At 49.3% G+C, this 17,405-nt stretch overlaps 2 protein-coding genes across 2 annotated transcripts; one reads left to right on the forward strand and one right to left on the reverse strand.

The window, feature by feature from the left end:
- The first annotated feature begins 1,212 nt into the window (after positions 1 to 1,212).
- Positions 1,213 to 7,815, forward strand: Vamp1 (vesicle-associated membrane protein 1). Its single transcript, NM_013090.2, is given in 5 exon segments — positions 1,213 to 1,348; positions 4,252 to 4,378; positions 4,577 to 4,735; positions 5,248 to 5,299; positions 5,716 to 7,815. Coding segments are annotated over 5 exon segments (357 nt in total). The 5' UTR covers positions 1,213 to 1,346; the 3' UTR covers positions 5,733 to 7,815.
- Positions 7,816 to 9,918: 2,103 nt separating this feature from the next.
- On the reverse strand, positions 9,919 to 17,364 carry Tapbpl (TAP binding protein-like). Its single transcript, NM_001106622.1, has 7 exons — positions 16,969 to 17,364; positions 16,036 to 16,266; positions 15,632 to 15,904; positions 13,598 to 13,936; positions 11,825 to 12,130; positions 10,320 to 10,403; positions 9,919 to 10,175 (listed from the first exon to the last, which is right to left on the reverse strand). The coding sequence occupies exons 1-7, from the start codon at positions 17,030 to 17,032 to the stop codon at positions 10,132 to 10,134; spliced, it is 1,341 nt and encodes a 446-aa protein (NP_001100092.1). The 5' UTR covers positions 17,033 to 17,364; the 3' UTR covers positions 9,919 to 10,131.
- Between the last annotated feature and the right edge of the window lie 41 nt (positions 17,365 to 17,405).

Genomic DNA, 17,405 nt, shown 5'->3' on the forward strand with positions numbered 1-17,405 from the left:
CATTCTTGACTATATTTCAAGTTTGAAGCCAGCCTGGACTACACAAACCTCTGTTTCTGGTGGGGGAAAAAAGTCTCTGAATGTCAAGGTGTAGCTGTTCTGTTAATGCTGTTATTTTCTCTCTTCCTTTGCATGAATACCCAAGAGTGAGATATAAAAACTTACACTGCATACAAACCCAAGCTTCCACTAAATGTGAAATAAAAATTCTAAGGCTAAGAAAATGCAATCACGTATATAGATCCGTTTAAAGATGTGAAACAGAAAATAATGTCGCGTTTTACAATTGGTGTCTAGGAAAGGGATACGATAAGAAGAAAAAAGAAAGTCTTTAAGTATTGAGACGGAAAATCGATTCCACTTAGTTTTTGGAGGAGGGGTAAAGAGGAAAGGGCTGGGCCTGTAGAGAGATGGCTCAGAGAGCATACTGCTTTTACAGAGGGTTTGGTTCCCAGCACTCGCATGCACGCAAAACCATCTATAATTCAAGTTCCAGGGAATACGCCCTCTTCCGGCCTCCAAGGGCACCAGGCATGCATAGATGCAGGCAAAAACTTGTACCATAAAATAAAAAAATGAAAAATATAAAAAGAAAAAATCTCGAAAAACCAAAACAAAGCAAAAACAGAAAATAGGGATGTCTAGTTTAGTTCAGGTTTCTGGACTGAGTTAATTAACTCGCTGTGGTAACTTAGAAAGAACAGGTTTAGGGACGAAGTTCAATATAGGGCAGGCTATATCGGAAGAGAAGAACTAACAAAGCCTTTGTGGATTTTAGGGTCTCAGGCAGGCACCGGGTGGCCTTACAGCCAAGGGCTTCATGAATATGCATTCACTGCTGAACCTCCGGGGCCAGTTGGATTTCAGAGTCTAGGTCACCTGGGTTTCCTTTTCGCCAGGTGCCTGTGGGCGGGAGCGATAAGAGTGACAGCAGCCTCCAGCTCAGCGATTGGTTGGTAGGCACCATAAAAGGTATAACTCAGCCGCTGAGAGACAGCCCTCAGAGTTTGAGCTGGACGTAAAACAAGCCACTCTTGTATTGGTCAGGGAAGAAATAGAAATAAGAGGACAACGGTAATTGCTGTAGTCGTGGGGGCGGGACTAGCAGGATATGCCCCAGGTGGATTGGACCTGGAGATTTTGACGTCATCCACGAGGCGTGGTCATGTCTAATAAAGCCGACAGTCGGCGCTGCACCTGCAGTAAGTTCCACCGCAGTTAGAGTTCCGGGTGGCTCGCGTGAGGCGGAGCTCGGCAGTTCCGTCTACTTCAGCCGCAGCGTCTCCCTGCCTGTCTCATTGCATTCTCCAGAGAGGGGACGGACCTCCACTTCCTCTTTCAGAAAAATGTGAGTTGATTCTGGTCTAGGGTCCTCGACACCTCTTTACAGGCTCTCCCCCGCAGTGTCCGACTCTGCGGGACGGAAAATGGCGCATTGCAGCAGCTGCGGCGACGCCGGGAACCACCACCTCGCGCGGCCCCCAGACCGGGCCACCCCGGAATGCGGGCAGCGCTCCATCCCGCACCAGCTGCGGCTGGCACTCCACGGCAGGGCGAGGGTGCGGGGGTCCCACGTTCATTGCACCCTCCTCTCTTGTCTTTGGGTGGTGGAACCCCCACAGGGGAAAAAAGTGGGGGAGGTATAGATTTAGACAGGAAACTCGGAGACCTTTTCTTGTTTGACAGAGTCTGTTAAAGCCTCTGGGAAGACTTACACTATAGTGCACCTGTCCATTCTTGACTTGGGTTGCCCGCAGTCTCTGGATTTGTGCATGCCCCTCACCCAAAGTGTGATGTACCTGCCTCATGGCTGTGAGCAAAGCTGCAGAAACTTACTTGCTAGTTCTGTGGCGCCTTGTGAGCAGCTCAGAAAGTCTCAGGGGACAGTAGTATGAGATCCTAATGCAGCTGTTTATGCTAAGGTGATTTCCAGTGATCAAATCCTAGCCAAATATCGGAGGAGAAATAGGGAGAACAGTGAATTCTTCATTTTATCAAAAGCATAGTTTAGTCTTTAGCTGTTTTCGGCTTCATCCCCTTTGAAGATCTGTGGCTAGATAAATTCAGACCTTCCCTTTAGGATCACATACACACAATGAAGGATTTTCTTTCCTTCCACTTATTATCTGGATCGCTTGCCTGGTGCTAGATGTATTTGTATTTGTGTGTTCTCTCTCTCTCTCTCTCTCTCTCTCTCTCTCTCTCTGTCTGTCTCTCTCTCTCTCTCCCCCTCCCTCCCTCCCTCCCTCCCTTCCCCTTCCTCCTCTTCCTCTCTCTTTCTTCCTTTCTCCCTCTCTCCTTTGTTTGGCTTTTCCATATAGGGTTGCTCCGTGTAGCCTGGGCTGTCTCAGAATTCCCTCTATAGATAAGGCTAACCCTGAGCTCAGAGATCCACCTGCCCCTGCCTTCCAAACCCTGGGATGGAAGGTGTGCACCACCACACTCCTCTTGCATTGCTTCTATTGACAAAGGGGGAGGGGATTTTGTATTACATAAGGATTGTAACTCCCTGGATAGGTTAGGGTGGAGTGTTTCTACCTCCCAACAAATAGTAAAGTGAGCCCTCTAAAGCTATACACTCATTTTATCCTGCCTCTTTGAGGTCTATGGTTTGACATTCTGTGCAGTTTTTAAGCCCATATATAGATCTAGATGTTTGGGGTGGGGGGAGGGTCCTCTTCAGCTGACTGGCTGCAAGAGTTCATGTGTGATGTCTGGAAGGAGGTGGAGAAAGCATGGTGGCTAGCAGGGAATCACGAGGTCTCTGACCTTAATCTTGTCATTGGTGCCACCATCCTGGACTCTTTCCAACACTAGCTGCTACCAACTCATTGAAATCCCTGCCTCTGGTCTAGAGCTAGATTGCTTAGCTAGCGCAATAGCAGTGGGATCTTGTGGCTCCCATGGCTTTGTGCCCTCCTTCACGTCTAGGAAGAAAATGGGAAAGTGACCCTTTAAGTAGAAGAAGCCGGTTTCATCTGCTATAGAGTCTCGCTGAGGGACTATTATATTTTGTCTACCGGACATTTCACTTAGTAATAGAAAAGAAGAGTCTACATATTCTGCTGTAATTAGTCAAGGAATTCACGTTTTTAGCAACTTTTGGGTGGCTTAAACTTTACAGTACTTATTCTTGGACTTTTCTAGCAAAGACTTTTTTTTAGCACTTAAGAAATCCTACTACATTAAAATTTAAATTTCTCTCTTTATCTTGCTTGTGTGGCCCCCACCATGGCAGAAAAAAAAATCTTCTGTAGGTTTAATTCTGGAAACTCATTAGCTGATGAATGTCAGAGAGAAGTTTATCTTCAAGACACCACACTTGCTCTAACCCTAGCGGATGGAAGGCAGAGGCAGGTGAATCTGCATTTCAGGCTAGCCTGGTCTACATAGAGAGCCAGGGCTTCATGAGACTCATCTCAAAACGAAACAAAACAAACAAAAAGCCCAGCCAACCAAAACACAAATCAAAACCAAACCCAATCCACCCTGCATTACTTTTTCCCTTCTTAGGCCTTGGGACTGCTTTCCCTCAGTGGTGCTGGAAGAGAGACTGGTCCTCACATGCATAGTAGTGCAGTTGAAGCTTTCTTCTGTGACAGGGGACCAGGGGACTATCCTGAGGCATTGCCCAGTCTGAAGGAGAATGAACAGAGTGTCTATGCTGCATGTACACTGAGGACTGTTTCGAACGTTTTTTTGCTTCTGCTCTGTGCTTTGGAACAATTTGTGTAATTGTATTAGGCCTCACATCAGATTCAATTTAAATGAAGCTCCTATCTTCTTTGTCAAGAATAATACAAACAGCCCTGATTCACTCCAGCTCTACAGACCTTGCTTTTGGAGGTTCTCCAAGCTGTCTTTGCAGCAGCCGTAATGTACAATTACACAGTGAAACAGTACTGGGAACCAGATGCCCCTCACCCCCATAAGCAGGGTCATCAGCTTGCCTCTTTCACATTCAGGCTTCAGAGTTCAAGTGTCCTTGCAATTTAGTGGTCCCTACAAAGTTCTCTTCCCATGGATTGGGATGTCCCATTTTATTTCACGTGGCCAGCCTAATTCCATTTAGGTCAAGGCTGGCATAGTTGTCCCTGTGGCCATTGTGCCAGAGGATATGCTTGAGTTTGCATCTCAGGACTTGCGATGGCTCAGGAGCTAAAACGAGGAGCTTTCCATTTTCGTGAGGTGAGGACACGCGATTCTTTTCTTGTCTCGGTTATTCTGTGTACTCTTCACTTCTCTCCACAGGTCTGCTCCAGCTCAGCCACCTGCTGAAGGGACAGAAGGGGCTGCCCCAGGTGGGGGTCCTCCTGGTCCTCCTCCCAATACGACCAGTAACAGACGATTACAGCAAACCCAGGCACAAGTGGAGGAGGTAGGCACCTGGCACACTCCATGAGAGTGTCTAAATCAAGAATGGGTTTACCTGTCTTCCTCATTTTTATAGGGGAAAGGCTCTGGTGGACAAGGCATCCCATGGATTAAAAGGCCCTGGCTTTCGATCTCTAGGCCATTCATTTTCTCCATCTCTAGGGAAAAACTCTCAGCATCTTTATTCCTGCTGTCTCCTCAGGTGGTGGACATCATTCGCGTGAATGTGGACAAGGTCTTGGAGAGGGACCAGAAGTTGTCAGAGTTGGATGACCGAGCTGACGCCTTGCAGGCAGGAGCGTCAGTGTTTGAGAGCAGTGCTGCCAAGCTAAAAAGGAAGTATTGGTGGAAAAACTGCAAGGTGAGAGTCCCTGCCTCTCCAGCTTTAAGAGAACCACTGACTTCTCTGCTTTCCTTGGAAATCTGGAAGCCCCCTTGATATGTATTTCCTGTACTGGCCACCAGGGTACGCTAGAGTATTCAGAGCCACCGAGAAAGCCCTAGGGAGAGGAATTTAGAATTTAGACGAGTGAGGTGGCTTTTCCTTTTAGTGTCTTCTACAGAAGTTCTCACCTGGCTCTTTCCCCAGACCCCCAGCAGCCATACGCTGGCTCAGTATATGTACTTAAATATCCACAACTTCTGTAACCCCAGCAGACACTTCACAAAGTTTGCCTGTCTATTCCAAGAAAGGAAAAAAAAAAAAAAAAAAAGGCAACAGGAAGTAAACAGCATGAGGTTGCAGGTCCTCTGCTCCTGAAGTTAGGATCCTATGGGAGGCAGAGGCCTGTGGTGACCTCCATCTCTGGTCCTGATTGTCTTCCTACTTCCTGAGTGCAAGGAAGGGCTCATGCTCTGTCCCTGTTTCCTCAGATGATGATCATGCTGGGAGCTATCTGTGCCATCATCGTGGTAGTAATTGTAAGTAAGTATCGCTGAGGCCACTGATGGGGTGAAGAGGTGGGAAGGTCCTGGAGTCTTCTCCCAGCCCTGTCTGCCTGCCTGCCTGCCTGCCTGCCTGGGGAGTGGGGCTGCTCTGCAGAGGTATGGAGATGGCCGCTGGGGGATCGTCGCCTGGTTTGGGAGGGAGGAAGGGCAAGACCAAGGATGTTCCTTGATGGACAAACCTCCCCCTGCAAAGAATTGTGGGAGACTGACCTTTCTGCTGAGGAGGTGGGGTTGTGCTGTCTGTCCCTGGCTTGGGTCCAGGGAGACCTTGGGGCTGGGGTGCCTGATACTGAGACCTGAATGTCTAGTGATGTGCTGTAACTTGCCCTCTTGTTCTCTCCTGTCTCTTTTTTTTTTCTTCTCCGTCTGGGACTTCCTGATTCCTGTGTCCAGTCTACATTTTTACTTGAGAATGTGCCATCCCTTCCCTGTTCTCCATTGCCATCCAAGCTCATGTTTCCCCTCTGTTTGCTCTCTCAACAAAGTCCTCCATCTTCCGTTCTCCATCCTGGCCCAGGCTTCTCTGTGATCCGACCTTCCCTTTTTGTTGCATTCATTCGCACTCTTCCTCAAAACTAGAAATGCTGCTCGTGGCACAGTCCTGAAAGTCACTGCCCGAAGAGAACACCCAGCACCTCCTCTTTACCCATTTATCATGTGCCCTGGAGCTTAAAAGAGTTGTGGCCAATGGCAGAGGTGAAGTGTCTGAGAAGTTAGCATGGCTGAGGGGAAGAGAAAGGCATTTGTGTCCAAGAAAGGCTGGCCTTTGGCAGGAGGGAAGCAAGAATAGTTGGGAAGTAGTAGCTTGCTGCCAGTGTATATGTATATGTATATGTATATGTATATGTATATGTATATGTATATGTATATATTAGTTGGGAACTATGACCTGCTGTCCTCATTTGGAACTTTCCTCCCATACCAGGCCTGTCTTGGGTCCCAGAGGTCTGTTTAAAGACCAACTTCAAATCCCTTTTAGAAAAACATCAAACTTGCATTTTGTAGCTACTGTTATCTGTCAGTACAAGATTTTCTGTGTCTTTGGGGGAACTTTACAACTTTTCGCTTTGTCTCTATAGCCCCAGGAGAGAAGTACTTTCTGATTTTAAAAACAGCAGGACACTCTTACCTTCTTCTAGAAGGCGTCCCACATGCTTCTGACTAGAAGGAGCTACCACCTCTTCATGTCATCTGAAGCATTTGATGTTGTTCATGAAGGCACCAAATAATTTCAGGGAATGAGGGGCTTTGAGGATAACAGGCTCTCAGGAACACGCTCCATGCCATCCCACTCTCCAATGAAAGCCCTGTACCTCCCTTGTTGATTAAGAGAAATGAGAGTTATATGGTGAGACTCCCAGGGTCCCACAGAACACTTCCCCCTGCACTACCCACTTACTGTGTGTAAGACAAGGATGAGGCAGGAGGGCCTTTCCAGATTCAGCTCAGACTTGGATAGCGGGGTCTAGGCTGTGTCAGGTGTACCGTGCACTGCTGTGTGGCATGGGCCTCGCATCCGCAGCTGCCTGCCGTGCTTCCTTCAGTTCTTTCTCTGCAGCTGCCGTGTCCATCCATCCTGCATCACCTCCTTCCTTTCCCTCCCTTTGCATGCTCTGTGCGCAGACTCTGGAACCGAGGACAGGAGCTGCTCAGTCTGTTTTGGGAGCTTCTGCTGAGCCTCAGATAGGATGCTGCATGGGGTAAAGCCAGGTGCTGGGGTGGGAGCAGGGTGGGAGCAGGAGGGGTGTTCTCAGACCTCTATTCCTGCTGTCCTCTGGTGCACAAGCAGGAGAGGTGGCCATGCTAGGCTGGGTGCCCACTTCCCGTGAAGCAGCATTTCATTCTGCAGAACCATCCTTCCTTTCCCTTGCCCATTTCCCACGTTTCCTTCGTGCTGCCTCAGGGCAGGACTGAAGAGCTGGAAGGAAGCAGTCAGTGTACCCTCCCAACGTTCCCTGAAGGTCTCCACTAGACTCTGGGCTTCCCTTTGCCTAGTGCAGGGGTCACCGCTGGAGAAGAACCAACACTGTCCTTGGTGTGCTCCAAGCCTGGAGCCAATTTACCCTGTTGGCCCACCCAGCCCCAGCGGGGGATTATTTCCTGGGTTTCTGTCCCTCCAAGGCTTACCAGGTGTAGTTGGCTTTGTTCTTCTGGGGCTGTTAGTCCTTCTACTTTCTTTCTCACTTCACCCTGGACCCCCTTCTGTGTCTCTGCAGTCTTCTGTCCCTCCCACCCATGTGCATGAGCAAATATGCAACTTACCTTGGGATCTGCAGTCAGTTGAAGCCAAGCTTCCCACATCCTCTTTGTTTGCCATGAGGTGATGTGGGGTTTCCATTGTGTCTGTCATTACCACCGTGTCTTTCCTAACCCAGTCTCACAGTTTATGTATAGTAGTAAGAGTTGTCCTTCCACCAAAGGCATGTGACAGATTTACCAATCTCATGTATTCTCAACAAAGGCGAAAAATACAAATTCCTACCACAACATGGACTTTACTGTTGTTTGGACTGTGCTGGGGACGGGGAGGAGGAGGTGTTGTCCTATGCTGGCGCCAGGCCAGAAGGGCTGATGTGTGTATTCTTCGGTCTTCCTGGAGATTAAAGTCTCTGTGTTGGCAGCGGAAGTGGTCTGTGCCTTAGCCTTCACACCTGAAGCAACTGGCCTTGCAGGTGCTGGTGAGAGGAAGTGCTGACAGGAAGCTGAGTGGGCACCGCATGCTGGCAGACAGTTGCAGGTTTTCTCAGCCTCTCCCAGTCACCTCCACCCGCTTGTCACATCTTACAGGTTGGACCTGGGGGAGCCTTCCAACCCGTACCTCCTTGATCCTCATGCATGGTTCGCTCCCCTCTTCAGTTTAATTTTTATTTTCTTTGGTATTTGAAGGTAGGGTTTCCAGTGCGCACTGTTGTGCTTGTCTCATAAGTGGCTTCTCTACTCATTCTTCTGAAATAGCAAGTTCAGTCTGAGATCTACTGCTCTTTAGTGTGTGTGTGTGTGTGTGTGTGTCTGTGTCAGCACGCATGTATTTACACTACATGTGCGCCTGCCATCCAGTCCCCTGGGACTGAAGTTACAGGTGATTGTGAGCCACCATCTAGGTGCTGGGAAGCAAATCCCGATCCTCTAAGAGCAACAAATGCTTCAGTCACTGGGCCAGCTCTCCAGCCCTCCTCCCACTTTCTTTTAAGACATTGTTCTGTTACTAGTAATGTCTGCAAAAACTAGCTTCTAAACCCAGAAAAAAAAATTTTTTTTTGAGACAAGGTTTCTCTTTGTATCCCTGGCTGCCTTGGAATGTACTTTGTAGAACAGGCTGTCATCAAACTCAGAAATCCCCCTGCCTCTGACTCCCGAGTGCTAGGATTAAAGTATGCACCATCATCCTCAACTCAATTTTTAAAATTTTTATTTAGGGCTGGAGAGTTGGCTCAGCAGTTAAGAGCACTTGTCGCTTTTGCAGAGGACCCACATGAGGGGTCACAACCCCTGTGACTCCTGTCCCCCAGGGAATCAGATGCTCTCTTTCTGGTACCAGGCACGCAGGTGGTGTACATACACACTTGCACACAAAACACTCAACACATATGCAATGATAAAATAAATAAATCTAAAAAGAACTCTCAGAGGGCCCAGGTCTAGTTTGCAGCTCGATTGGCCACTAACAACTGTGGGTAGCTGCAGTCCCAGGGGATCCAGTGCCTGGTCTGACCTCTGCAGGCATACACAAAATAAAAACAAATAAACAAATACATCTTTAAAAATATTTCTATATGTGTGTGCCTGAGTGTGTATGTGTGTGTGTGTGTGTGTGTATGTACGTGCACCACATGCATGCCTAGAGCCCATGGAGGCCAGAAGAGGGTGTTAGATCTCCTGGAATTAGTTACAGATGGTTATAAGCTACCATTTGGTTCTGGGAACCAAATCCAGCATGTCTAGAAAAGCAACCAGTGCTCCTAACCACTGATGGCTATCTTGCTAGCCTCCCATTTTATTCTTTGATAACAGACCTCATAGTCCACAGTTTTTATATGCTCAGGTGCATTGTATCCATAAAGCATTTCATAGCAATGAACACAACCTTTCCTGCAGCTGAAGGAGTGTAGCCTAACTCTCCCAAAACACCTGATAACTGTCTGAAGGGTCAGAACCCTAATTTCTGATGACATAACAGTGCAGAAATAGCCCCAGCAGGCCTCTGAAGGCCTCTGCTTCATACCTTGAAACTGCAAGTTAGAGCAGCTAGGAATGGGGACCCACGGTTCTGCTGGAACCAACAGGGAGAAAGAAAGGAAAGTAGGAAGGCTTTGCTCTGTAGACAGCACATTTTTATTTTGACAATGCAGAGTTTGTGAGTGGTGGTAACCCCTCCCTCTCCTTCACTTGCCCCTTCTTTGATTTCTTTTTCTAAGAGAATTTTTAAATATTTGATTTTTTTAGTTTATTTACATTCCAATATCAGCTCCCTCCCTCCTTCTAGTATCTCCTCATGAAGAATTCCACGCCCCCCCGCCCCACCCCATTCCTCCCTCTCCTTCTCCTTTGAGAAGGGAGAGCCCTGTTCTAAGTGACTGTCCCCTGCCTCCCTCCCCCCATTTCTAAACATCTCTTGTCCCGTTCCTTTCATCAGCCCAGGGTTCTCTTCTCTATAATACAGGAAGGCAGAGACTAGTACAGACCAGGGTCAGTACCTCACTCCCAATGTGCTGCCTCCTTCAGGCCCGTCTCAGTCCCACACCTCAACACAGGGTTCTTAGGTAGCTAGAACACGAGAGCTTTTCTTTGTACTCGGAGGCAGGAAAGCGGCTACTCAGAGTGCCTCACAGACTTGGTGGACTTTGATGATGAAGCTGAGAGAAAATGGAACAAGATTGCTTTCAATTAGGATAATTCCGAAAGCAGATGTTGGGGGTATGGCAGAAACATCTGGAACTCAGCGCATTGGGCTTCATCCCTGGTTTGGTACTTGGAAGTGGGTTGATCTACAAACTCACCTTGCTGTCTATGAAGTCCCAGGAGCAAGAGCGCAAAAAGGAAGAGGATGCTGGCAACGATGACTCCCAAGGCTCCTCTTTGCTCTGTGGGTGAGAATGAGCACAAGACCACACGCTGAGCCCTCACCCTCCAGGGCCCTCCCCGTAGGAGGGGAGCTCTGGTCTGAGTGCTGCACATCCTCACAGAAGGAGGTGAGGCTGTGCATGAGTCCTGCTGCGGCCTTCTAGTGCTATGATTACAGGCACACCCTACTAGACCCTATTCTACCTCAGGACATTTGCAAATGGCTTGCAGGAGAGATCAAAGCTATCCCAGTGACTACCAGCAAACAGCTGGGGAATGATGTGAGCCAAAACAAAAGGCAAACTCTAGGGGAGCTTGTAGTTTATGGAGCCACAAAGCGATGTCTTGACTTCTTGGATGTTTCATTGTGAGATGCACATCCTTGCCTGCCTAAAACTGCAACATTCCGTGGCCTTTGGGATGAAGTGTGCGGCCCATGGGAAATACAGGGTATAAACACTTAAGGCGTTCAGCTTGCCTTTTGGTTAGTTTCTCTTTTACTGAATATTGGTAGAGAACCTTGGGCAAACTGCTCAGTGTCTGCAAATACCAGCCTGCTCATCGGTAAGACGAGCCTGGACATGGTGAAGGTGTCTGTAGTCCCAGCTCTTTGGGAGGCTGAGAAGGAGGACGGCTTGGCAGAGGAGTCTGAGGCTAGCCTACTCAGTAAGACCCATTTCCAAAAAAAAAAGAAGAGGCGTAATGTGTGAGATCGTCCTTAAAAGTGGAGGATATTGGGAGTGGGGAGAGGTGGCTAAGTAGTCAAGAGCTCTTGCTGCTCTTGCAGAGGACCTGGGTTCCATGCTCAGCACTCACATGGTGGCTGAGGAGCCTCTGTACCTCTAGTCCCAGAGGATCTGATGCCAGCTTCATGTCTCCATGGGCACTGCATGCACATGGTGCACTTACATCAGGCAAACCGCCCAAACACACAATAGTAAAATCAATCTAGAAAGTTGAGTTGGCAATGCTTGGGCTTGTTAGTGTGCAGAGGTGGTTATCTTGAAGTAGCATTGCCTCTCGCCCTCTTTCTCACACACCCTCAGCCTCAGCCATGTTCCCTAGGTTCTCTGTAGGCTCTTGTGCCATTTGATTTTCACATGGACTGTGCTCCCAGTCTTCAGGGCTCCATTCCTGCTGAGCTTGAGCTGGGCTCAAGGATCTGTTGTGGGTCTTCTTCCCTGCCTGCCTTGATGTGTCTTTCCAGCTCCTGGTAGGAAAGGACAGCACTCCTTCGCCCCCGAGAGGCAGCCCAAGCGTACTCATTTGGAGGCTGGGGATTCATAGTGGTTGAGGCTGCCACTCTGGGAAAGATAAAGTCAAGAGTGTGCAGAAGGCGGAACTGAGGAAGTGCATGAGCATCAGCACAAAGCCAAAGGCGACTTGGAACCAGGGGAGCCCAAGCCTGAATATGGGGGAAGAGAAGGGACACTCCCAGTACCTGTGTTTGGCAAAACCCTCATGCTGACTGTCAGGGGCTCCTCCAGGGAGACGTGGGCAACTTGGCAGGTGTAAGTGGCACCTGTGGGGCCTGGCTCGGCTGTCACCGTGGAAGAAATGCTGTAGGTTCCCATCATGTTCTGTCTGAGGCTGGAGAAGGAGGCACCAGAGACTTGGGCTGGAATTCCACCCAGCTCTTCTCGAATCCACGTCACCACCACATCCAGAGGGTAGTAGCCAGCAATGCTGCAGATGAGGGAGGGCAGTGGATCCTTGTTTGCCAAGATCAGCTGTACTTTGGGGGAAGCTGGAGAAAAAACGAGGAGTAAGATTTTAGAGGTATCCGACTAGAGCCTGCAGAGGAGCCCAGAGCCTCGCAAGAGTGAAGGTGGGTTATGGAGACTTCTCAGTGTTTCAGGATGGGGTGAGGGCTCCATCTGGGCCAGGTCATAAAAAGAAGCATTTGCCCAACTGGCCAGCATGCTTCTCTCTCTCGTCTCTCTCTTCTCTCTCCTCTCTCTTCTCCTCTCTCGCCCCCCTCTCTCCCCTCTGTGTCTCTCTCTCTCTCTCTCTGTCTCTCTCTCTCTCTTAAAAATAGAGCTGGTGGGTTGGGGATTTAGCTCAGTGGTAGAGTGCTTGCCTAGCAAGCACAAGGCCCTGGGTTCAGTCCCCAGCTCCGGAAAAAAAAAAAATAGAGCTGGGAATTCAACCTAGGCCCTTACAGTACTGTACCACTGAGCCATATACCCTACCCTTTTGTTTTCTCTTTATCACTCTGCAAGTCAGTGCTTGCTCACTGTGATCAGAACTGCCCTTTCTGCCTGTCCATAATTGGCTACTGCCCCTCAGGAAGTGCTGGGACACAACATGAAGATCCTTGTGGCCACTGATCTCCACAGAAACCAGGAGTGAAGCATGTAGGACCGTCTTTCCAATGGGAAAGATGTAAACAAAACAAAACAAAACCCTGTCCTCCCATCCAGGAAGCTGAGAATTGGAAGTGATCAGTAGCATGGTGGTCTGCATAACCTGTTAGACTGGGCCCTGACAAGATCCTCCAACCAGGATGGGAGGTGGCTGGTAATCTAAATGACCCTTACATCATCTGTATAACAGGGGGCTCCCCAAGCTCCCCAACCAGGACCAGATGTGGCTAATAGCACTATGTGGCTGAGAATATCTCAGAGCTTTCCCTAGGCCCTTAAGCTAGCACAGGTAGCGTATCCCTAGAACACATTCTCTTGGAAGAAATGACATGTCCTCTGTGCCCAGTTCTGATGTAATTACAGGGGAACCGTATTACACCAGGAAACTTTTTTCCAAATTACACCACGTTTAAATTTGTTGGGGAAAAACCACCTTGTATCAGACTTGAAAGTCTGATCCAGGTTGAAGAAGTCAATCTGAACCAAGGTTTCTTTCTCTTTGTGATTTACTTCTCTGCCTGCACACCAGCAGGGTCCCTCTCAAGGAAATGGTCCAGGAAACTGAAATTACAGAGGGCTAGCCCAGGGATTTTGATTCTGGTCTAGTTTCTTGGGGGAATTATCTTGGTATTCAGTGAGGCTCCTTATCTGATGCCACCTGTGCCTCTGGGATGGAGACAGCATTTGGGTTGTGGGAATGCACAGGACTTCATCTCTGGGTTTGGATTCTAGTCTGGGAGACTGCCCATAGGCACCTCTCTTTTCCTTGTCCCACAGGCACCTCCCTGTTCCTTGTCCCATAGGCACCTCCCTCTTCCTTATCCTAGAAAAACCAAGGCTGGCCTTACCTAGGATGTTAAGCGGCACGATCTGCTGGGCTTGGTACAGAGAGGTAGAGATCTGGCAGATATAGTTCCCCTCATCCTTCAGAGTGAGGTTGGGTAAGGTGAGAGAGGCATCTCCCGCCCTGAGGAGCTTCTCAGGCTTCAGCGTAGCGCCCTTGCGCTTAGCCTGCCCCTGCCCTGTCTTCCAGCTGTACACCAGCTGGCCACTGCCTTTATGCTGTAGCCTCCATTCCACGCCGGTGAGGTCCAGGCCTGGTGCCATGGAGAACCTGCAGGGCAGGGACACAGAGGACCCCAGCAGCTGATTCAGGGTTTGGGTCTCTGCTGTCACCTGGAACTCCACTGTAGAGAGAAAATAAAGGGGTGACTTACAGACTTCCTTAAGGCCACCTGGCCTCTGAGCTGTGGACAGACAGCTTCTCCAGTTCCCTTCCCAGGACAGTGGCACTGAATGAGTTCATTTCCTGTCCAATGGGGCCACAAATTAATGGTAGCCACAAGGGCAGTATGCCACGCATGAGAGCCTGAACCCACGGTCTTCATGCTTCTGTCTCTCCGGCGCTGGGACTGCAGATGTGTACAACCACATCCAGCCTTACTAGTCAATTCTTCCCATGAATAGAACACTACTCAGTTCTATATGCACTGGACCCCCTTGTTACTGTGACTAGAGCGCTCCCTGCCTCGATATGCTTCTCAGGTCATTGGTGATTGTGAAGCAGAATGGCCTTGACTTTCAGCTATCAGCTATAACTGCACATGGGAGCATTTGGGGGTGAAATATTGTGGCTCCTACAGCCTAGTCAGTTCAGGGGAGAATATCTATTTTAGTGGAGGCAGAGAGGAACTGTGACCATTGTTAAACTAGGTCAGGAATAAGTCAAGGCTGTGTGGATGCATGTGTTTTATTTGTAGATTTGAATAAACTCAAAAAGGGAGCAGCACTAAGCCATCTATGGCCTAGGACAGAGACCCTGGAAATCTTTTCTGACACAAATGGCAAGGCACATTTAGAAAGGGCCTCAGAGCTGGTGGGTGTGGTAGTGTATGCCTGTACCATCAGTTACCAAGGAGGCATGACAGGACCACAAGTTCCAGGCCTGCCTAAGCACATGGATGAGACCCCTGCCTCACAATAAAACTTCACAATAAAAAAGGAGTTGTAGCTGTAGTTCAGCGGTAGAGCACGTGTTTAGCACAAGGCTCTAGGTTCAATCCTCAGTATGGGACAAAATAATACTAAAGGCTAATGTTTTAGGGGTTTGCAGGGATAGGAGAGGAGCACCCCCATCTTCATCTTCTGTGGACCTGTTTCTCCTTTTCAGAGGTAAAATATCGAACTGGACTCTCCAGATGCCTGTCATCGTGTTCTCTCTCTTGAACCTGGCAGGAGGCACTAAGTGGGAGAGGGATGAGGACTGGGACTCATAGCAAGCGGTACTGAGCACACCTGTCTCCCTGTGCTCTGCTGAAACCGCCTCCCTTTCCCTGGGAGGAGACAGGGTTTGGCTAAATAAGAGTGCAGTGACAACGTGCGTAGTAGACACAGTGTCCTCATGTGTCCTTCCCCACGACAGCACAGTGAGATAAAAGTCATCTCCATTTTGATGGTTGTTAAGTTTTGACCCTTGCTCCAGTAAGGATCTCAGCATGCCCTCTTCCTGACTCGGGATATTTTAGAAAAGATGAAGGTCTATTAGGGGACCTCAGGAGGACCTACGTGATATTTGTTTTTCTTCCTTCTATCCTGTCTCTCAACACAAAACAAAGCAAAATCAAAAAACAAACAAAAAACCAAACCAAAAGACAACTCTTGGAGCTACTGAAATGGCACAGTGGGTAAAGGTGCTTGCTGCCCAGCCTCGTGAACTACTTCAATCCTTGGAACCCACATGGCAGATCCTACAAATTGTCCTCCGATCTCTACCTCCGCACGCGCACACACACACACACACACACACACACACACACACACACACTAATAAAAAAAATCTTCCTAAGAACTCTTCCTTGTGCCAGTGCATTTCGTTTTCTCACCTTTAGTCTTCACTGTGCCCTGGGGGCTCAGGGGTATGTTCAGCGAAGGGTGCCGGACAGCTCCAGCTTCATCATCTCTTAGAGTCTTCATCACTATGGAGACACTGGGCCCCCCTCTAGAAACCTGCATGTTGCTGATGAACCAATCTGCTTTCTCAAAAGTGGCCTCTTGTCTGGCCTGGAGGAAATACTGGGCGATCTCACAGGTCACCGCCTTCCCGCTGCAGTCAGCGTGGAGCAAAGCCTCTGCCTGGGGAATCTGTACCAAGTCCACTGCGGAGAAAGACAGCGCATGGAGGTGATGTTGGATACACAACGCCAGGCAGTGGGGAGGCAGGTGTGGGTAGATAGGACTGGGAGCTGGGTTGTCCCTATGGAGGAAGCCTAGGATGAGGGGCTTTTACCGGACGCCTCAAAGATAATCGGTGAATCTTGTCTGGCCTCTGCGCTCCCTTGGAAATCTGTGAAGCCCTCCAGGGAACCATCATCCAGCACCGGCACCTGCTTCAGTACAAGCAGGGCCTTCTCCCTGTCCTCACTGCTGCCAAAAGCCCCGCGATGCTTGTCTTCTGTCACCAAGAAGCAGTCTAAGACGATGTCCACGGCCTGCCACCGTCTTTCTTCTGTCGGGGGGTCTACAGGGAAAGTGAAACAAGCACCCTCTTCCACACTTGCTTCCTACCCCTTTACCAAACGCAGGCTGATCATCAGGTAAGGTTGCCTTCTGGGTCCCGCCGTCTTGGTGTCATTATCATCTACAAACCGAGCTTCTGGAGAGGCACCTGCTACTCAGACTGCGACTCTGAGTTGTTTCAAGTTCTAGATCTGTCCTGCTCAAAGCCAGAGAGATTTATGATTTTATATTCCTGGACTTCAACTGTGGGAATGCAAGGAAATTTCTTGAAAGAAATTCTCAGGTTTAAAAAAGGGGAGAGAGAAACTGGAGCACTTATTGTTCCTAGGAACACTGACAACCATTTTCTCACTACCCAACCTTCCCAGAGGCCTCTGCTTTCCGCCATGGCCACGCCCACCAGGAGTTACCTCCCAAGTGATTTCTTAGCCTGGGGAGCCCCTTCCTCTTCTAAGGGTTCAACTCAAGGCAGTGAGCTCTCTCCCAGAATGGTAGCACCCTGCCTTTCCACAAAGGAAGCCTCTTTTCTGTGAGTTCTCTGTCATACCCCTCTCCAAATTGGTTCCTCACATTTCGAGTGCCACACTCATTTGCGAGGCTTAGTAGGCAAACTTGCCGTTCTGAGTAGGTGACTTCCTGGGGCTTCTTTAGCTCAGAGCTTCCTCTCCCCTCCCCCAGGCCCCAGCCAGGCCTCCTTACTCACCAGTCCCTGCCGCCCCAGAGACAGCCAAACAGAGCAGCAGACACCAGCTGGGCTCCCAGCCCATGGAGGCTGCTCTCGGGCGATTCCTCGCTGGCTGCCTTCTCCACAGTTCCCCTGCTAGAGATCTCTGGCTGAAGAGGGGGTTCTTTGAGCAGCCTCACTTAGTACCTGTGTTCTCTGTTCTTACTGGTTTCTCTTTCGCTTTCACTTCAACTGCCTCTGTGACCCGAGGCCAGAAACAGCAGTAGCCAGAACTCTGCTCCCGGTACTCCCTTTTGTCCACCCTGCACCCAAGAAATCCCCAGAAGGTTTCAAAAGCTGGTATCACCACATCAGGTTTCCCATCAGCCCCAACTATGAGAAGGCTGGAGAGAGGGTGGAGCCAGAAGATAGATTCCCCTGTGATCTATCTTGGCCCTTCTTTTCAGTTTTTGCGA

This window comes from Rattus norvegicus, chromosome 4 (assembly GCF_021556685.1).
Source record: "Rattus norvegicus strain SHRSP/BbbUtx chromosome 4, alternate assembly SHRSP_T2T, whole genome shotgun sequence".
Lineage (NCBI taxonomy): Eukaryota > Metazoa > Chordata > Mammalia > Rodentia > Muridae > Rattus > Rattus norvegicus.